The sequence below is a fragment of the Populus alba genome, chromosome 18, assembly GCF_005239225.2.
Source record: "Populus alba chromosome 18, ASM523922v2, whole genome shotgun sequence".
Taxonomy (NCBI): Eukaryota; Viridiplantae; Streptophyta; class Magnoliopsida; order Malpighiales; family Salicaceae; genus Populus; species Populus alba.
In genome coordinates, this window is record NC_133301.1 from 13,507,199 (window position 1) to 13,513,074 (window position 5,876).

Genomic DNA, 5,876 nt, shown 5'->3' on the forward strand with positions numbered 1-5,876 from the left:
CATTGCGGGACACGGGACACTCTCATTAAAAAAATTACAAAGATTATAACCCTTATTCTTTGCAGCTTATACGATTTTGTTTTGATTTTTGTTACTTTCCTTTGTTTTTTTCTTTAGCATTCACCAGAATTGTGATAGATTGTAGAAGTTATTGCCTTTATTCTTTGTAGCTTATACCATTGTGATAATTATGCTGGAGTTGTGATACTGATTTCTTTTTACCTAGATATGTTGCCTCATCTTTTTTTTTTTTTTTTGTTCTTTCATGCCTCATTCTCCAGATCTTATACCCCATGTCTGTTTATTTTTATCCTTGCACATATTAATCAAATTGAACTTCGTTTTTCAGGTCTTTTGAAGGGGCTACTTTTTTTTATCATCGGTATTTCTCAGGTTTATTTTGTGCCTCTCTCTTATTTACTTTATCCATTTCTATTTCCTTGCATGCTTAATCATGATTATGGTATTCCTATGTTTAGCAACACATAATGTCTTTTTTTAATCGCTTAATATTTTATTGTTATATCTCCATCCTTTCCTGAACCAAGGAGTTATGTTTTTAGCTAACCCTACCCTATTATCATGTCTTATGATATATCAAACATTTCAGTGTAATTATCCCTATGTTTACATGATTTCTTTAGAAAGTGCATGCCATTAGCATTTTCTCTATCCCTGTGTTTTCCTTCACTTAGCCATGATCATGTACTAATCATGGTTTTTTTGTGTTTTTCTTTCATTTACCTTGGTGTTTTATTTTCATAATTTATTTAGAGCAACATGACAAGTCCTCACGGACATGTTCAACCGAATGAGTATGTGCCATCTTCTCCATACTCACAATTTGTCTTGAATGACTACGAAACCCCTGTTGATAGAATCTTGCTATCCAATAACCCGAGCTCTTCAAATACACCATCTGCTCCACAACATACTCAAGGGGTTGGCACTTTGGTTTGTTCACGCCAGCACATAGATATACAAACCACCTTCTCCTTATCAAGCAACATAGTGCAAACTGAAAGTAATGAAATTAATGCAGCAAGGCTATCCAATCCTCCACAATCTACCGCACTTGCTTCATTTCACTGTGATGAATCTGAAGAATTCTCTGAGCAAACCCTTAATCATCAATCTACTATAAGCCAGGCATTATATCAGCAAAAAAAAAAGGCGTATGTAATCCAATCATGTACCTTTTGTAGCCATTTAACCTGTATTTATGATTGCCTATTTTATATCATTCGTTCAACTCTCTCAACTTTATTTTTTTACAGGTTATTTAATTGAATACATTGATTTTGGGGATAAAAACATACAAGTGTAACCATTGCAACGCTCTTTTTTGGTTGCAAGAACGCTTGGCCCGTTCAGCCAAAACAAAACCCATGCTTTACACTTTGTTGTAATAATGGAAAGGTTGTGCTTCCTGCTCCACAAGAAACACCTAACTATCTTGATAACCTCCTTAACCCAAACAATGGTTCATCGTCCAAGAAGTTTCGACGTGAAATTCGTGCTTATAAACTCAATGTTCGCTTTCACGTCCATGGGGGCTGTGGTTGATCATTCTGTTAATTCTCGGCCTGGATCTTATGTTTTTAAGGTCAATGGATATTGCCACCATCTTATGGGTTCTCTTCTTCCCATGGATAATAGAGGCCCCAAGTTTGCACAGCTTTATATTTTCGATACAGATAATGAGGTTTCTAACGGCTGCAACCATTCTGCAATGAAAATTTTCAATCAAGCTTGGATAGTCAGATTGTTGTTGGTCTAATCAATATGCTTGATTCATCTAATCAATTGGTTCGTTTGTTCCGTCATGCTGGACAAAGGTTCGGGGATGTCGAGGTTCCAGAATTCAAACTTCGGTTAATTGGTAAAAGAGATGATGACTCAAGGCAATACGATGATCCTTCTTTAAATGACATTGGTGGTTTGGTTGTTGGGGACATTGGTCATTGTCGATCTGATCGGGACATAATTATTGAAAGTTTATCTGGAACACTTCAGAGGATCTCAAAGCTTCATCCTAAATTTATGTCCCTTCATTATCCACTTCTTTTTCCATATGGTGAGGATGGTTTTCACACTGATATTCCATTAGCTCATCAAGAGCAGCAACCACCTAAAAAAAGGCAAAAGGTTTCAATGAGAGCCTATTATGCTTATCTCATTCATGAAAGAGAAAAACAAGAAAAGCACTCTCATAAAAGGCGGACGATTGTACCAGCAATTTTTGGTTGATGCATTTGTTAATGTTGAAGAGGAACGTTTGGATTTTATACGTGCAAACCAAGAAAATCTTAGAAGTGAGCATTACAAGGGAATACATGATGCTGTTACTAGAGGTGATGTTGATGGATCAACTACAGGGAAAATTATACTTCCATCATCTTTAACAGGAAGCCCTCGGTATATGGTTAATAATTACCAAGATGCTATGGCCATATGTAGGTGTTATGGGAATCCTGATCTTTTTATCACATTTTACTGCAATGTTAATTGGCCTGAAATTCGCCGAGAAATTAAAAAAACAAGGAGCTATCAACCTGAGGACAAACCTGACATCATAGCAAGGGTATTTCATTCCAAGCTAATTGATATGATGTCATTCATCAAGTCCGGAAAACCTTTCGGACGGACAATTGCTGGTATTTCTATTTGATTTCTTAAATTTCAAGTTTCTATTTTTATCCTTCTACAAACATCCGTTTTTACTTCTTTACTTGCATTTTCTCTTTTTAGATGTTTGCGCTGTGGAGTTCCAAAAAAGAGGTTTGCCACATACTCATTTGTTAGTTTGGCTAGCTCCAGAATTCAAATTCCGTTCGCCTGAGGATGTTGACTCTATTATTTCAGCTGAAATACCTGACAAGCATCAAGATCCTATTTGCTATGAGATCGTTTCAAAATTTATGATGCATGGTCCATGTGGCGCTGCAAATCCAAAGGCTCAATGTATGGAAAAGAATAAATGTTCCAAACAGTTTCCAAAAAAAAAAACAAAGATGCAACCATCTTTGGTGAGAATGGCTTTGTTTACTATAAACGACGCATGCAACCTATGGGTCACATTGTTAGAAATGGTATTTCCCTGTCAAATTGTCATGTTGTCCCGTACAACAAAGAACTTTTGCTTCGATACCATGCACACATTAATGTTGAAATTTGTTGCCAATCTCTACTCATCAAGTATCTTTTTAAGTATGTTAGCAAAGGAGTTGATCGATGCAGAATGGTTCTGAAAAAAGATACTGATGATGAAATACAAGCTTATCTAAACTGTAGATTCATTTGTCCATATGAAGCAGTGTGGCGGTTATTCCAGTTCCCAATCCATTCAAGGAGCCCAGCTGTTGAAAGACTTCAAGTCCATCTGCCATTACAACACCATGTGTTTTTTTCAGGTAATCAATCCTTATCGTCAGTTCTTGGGGAGACCTGGCATTAATAAGACAATGCTCACAGAGTGGTTTGAGCGCAACAGGGTTGATGTCGATGCACGAGATCTATTTTACTCACAGTTTCCAAACAAGTATGTTTGGGATGCTAGGCAAAAAGAATGGATTGTTAGATCACGTGGATTTTGCCTTGGTCGCATTGTGTATGTCCATCCTGCAGCTGGAGAGTTTGTATTTTCTCAGAATGTTACTTAATCATGTTAAAGGAGCAAAGAACTTCGAAGACTTGCGGCAAAATCTCTGGTACAATATTTCCAACTTTTCAACTTGCATGCAAGGCTTTGGGACTCTTAGGAGATGATAAAGAATGGTCAGATGCATTTGGTGAGGCTATTCCAACAGCTTCTTCTCCGCAGCTAAGGCAACTTTTTATTAATATTATTATGTTTTGCGAGGTTGCTGATCCAAATAGTCTTTTCGATCAATTTTGGCACTCCATGCATGATGACATTGAATATCATCTGAGATCTTCTTTCTCAATGTTGAACGTTCGTTTTTCTGATGACGAACTTAAGAACTATGTGTTGTATGAGCTTGAACAACTTTTTAATGCTTCCGGGACATCGTTGGAAGATCATAAACTTCCAATGCCGAATGGTCGATTGATGGATGAAGTCAGGAACAAACTTTTAAGGGAAGAGCTTAACTATGATCTTGCTGAGCTTAGAAATAACCATTCATTAGCTATGCCACTTCTTAATCCATGTCAAAGAAACATCTATGATTCTGTTATTACATCTATACTACAAAAGAAACAAGCGCTCATATTTGTTCATGGTCATGGTGGAACAGGAAAGACTTTTTTTATGGCATACAATTATTAATCGAGTTAGATCTGAAGGTTCAGTTGTTCTTGCTGTTGCCTCATCTGGAATAGCTTCTCTTCTATTACCTGGAGGGCGAACAGCCCATTCTAGATTTAAAATTCCATTAGAAGTTAATGAGAGTTCAACATGCGAGATTAAACACAACACTCACCTTTCACGACTACTGGAGATGACATCACTTATTGTTTGGGATGAGGCTCCAATGAATAATAGATTCTGTTTTGAAGCTTTGGACAGGTCTCTACGAGATGTTCTTAGACTTAACAATCCATTTGGTGGCAAGTCTGTCTTATTAGGTGGGGATTTCCGACAAATTCTTCCTGTTATACCTGGAGGAACAAAAGAAGAAATAATTAATGCTTCTTTTACTAGCTCATTGCTATGGTCTGCATTCACATTCCTCACTTTGAATCAAAATATGCGACTATCAGCTGAAGGTTTAAGCCCAGACCAAAAGGATGAACTTAGACAGTTTGCAGAGTGGATCCTTTTAATTGGTGATGGACAAATATGTGATTTGGCTGTTTCGGATGATCATGATGCGGCATTTATCAAAATCCCATGTGAGCTTCAGGTTGAAGTAATTGATTCTCCAATTGCAGCTATTGTCTCTGCCATATATCCTGACATTGAAAGAGCTCATCTTGACCCATTCTACTTTAAAGACAGAGCAATTGTTACACCGAAGAACCTAATGTTTCTGAGATTAATAATTTTATCCTTGATATTATACCTGGTCATAAATATAACTTTCTTAGTTGTGATTCTATCCAAACAACTTCTGGTGATATTGACAACATCGATTTATTTGTATCCAATTGAATTTATCAACCAGCTTGACTTTAATGGTGTGCCCAACACAGTATTTCATTGAAAATTGGCACACCGATTATGTTACTTCGGAACCTTAATCCCTCTGCTGGTTTATGCAATGGAACAAGGCTTATTGTTACACAGCTTGCCGAGCGAATTATTGAAGCCCAAATTATTACCGGTTCTAACATTGGAGATCGAGTTTTTATTCCACGAATTGTCTTTCCAGTTAATGATAAAAAATGCCCCCTTCACAATCAAACGGAGACAATTTCCTATTAGGCCTTGCTATGCTATGACTATTAATAAAAGCCAAGGACAATCACTTAAAGATTGTTGGTGTCTTCTTGAAAGAACAAGTTTTCAGTCATGGTCAATTATATGTTGCTTTATCAAGAGCTACATCAAAGAATGGACTTAAAATCATTTCCCTCGATCATGAAGGAAAACCATCATGTTATGCCCAAAAACATTGTTTACAAGGATATCATTCAATTATTACCAAAAGGTAATCTTTGTATTCATTGTTGTATCTTTTGTGTGTTTAAATTCCTTATTCATAACCTTGAACATCTATGAGTCTTCTTTCAACATATATATAAAAAAAAAAATTAGTTCCATTTTAACTATAATATATTTAAGTTTTTGCTTTTTTTGTTTTTTGTTGCATGCGGACAATAATTTCTCATACTCCTCTATTTTTCATAAAGTCTTTTCATGTCTTTTCAGGTTAGCCTGTCACTTCGTCTGCTATTTATTTTTCTACTTT

General features: G+C 36.3%; 1 protein-coding gene across 1 annotated transcript; it reads left to right on the top strand.

Moving 5' to 3' along the window:
- Positions 1-1,480: 1,480 nt before the first annotated feature.
- On the top strand, positions 1,481-5,389 carry LOC118052024 (uncharacterized). The gene is made up of 8 exons (XM_035062835.1): positions 1,481-1,668; positions 1,752-2,148; positions 2,273-2,657; positions 2,752-2,964; positions 3,295-3,638; positions 3,746-4,195; positions 4,260-4,990; positions 5,158-5,389. The coding sequence occupies exons 1-8, from the start codon at positions 1,481-1,483 to the stop codon at positions 5,387-5,389; spliced, it is 2,940 nt and encodes a 979-aa protein (XP_034918726.1).
- The last annotated feature ends 487 nt before the right edge of the window (positions 5,390-5,876 follow it).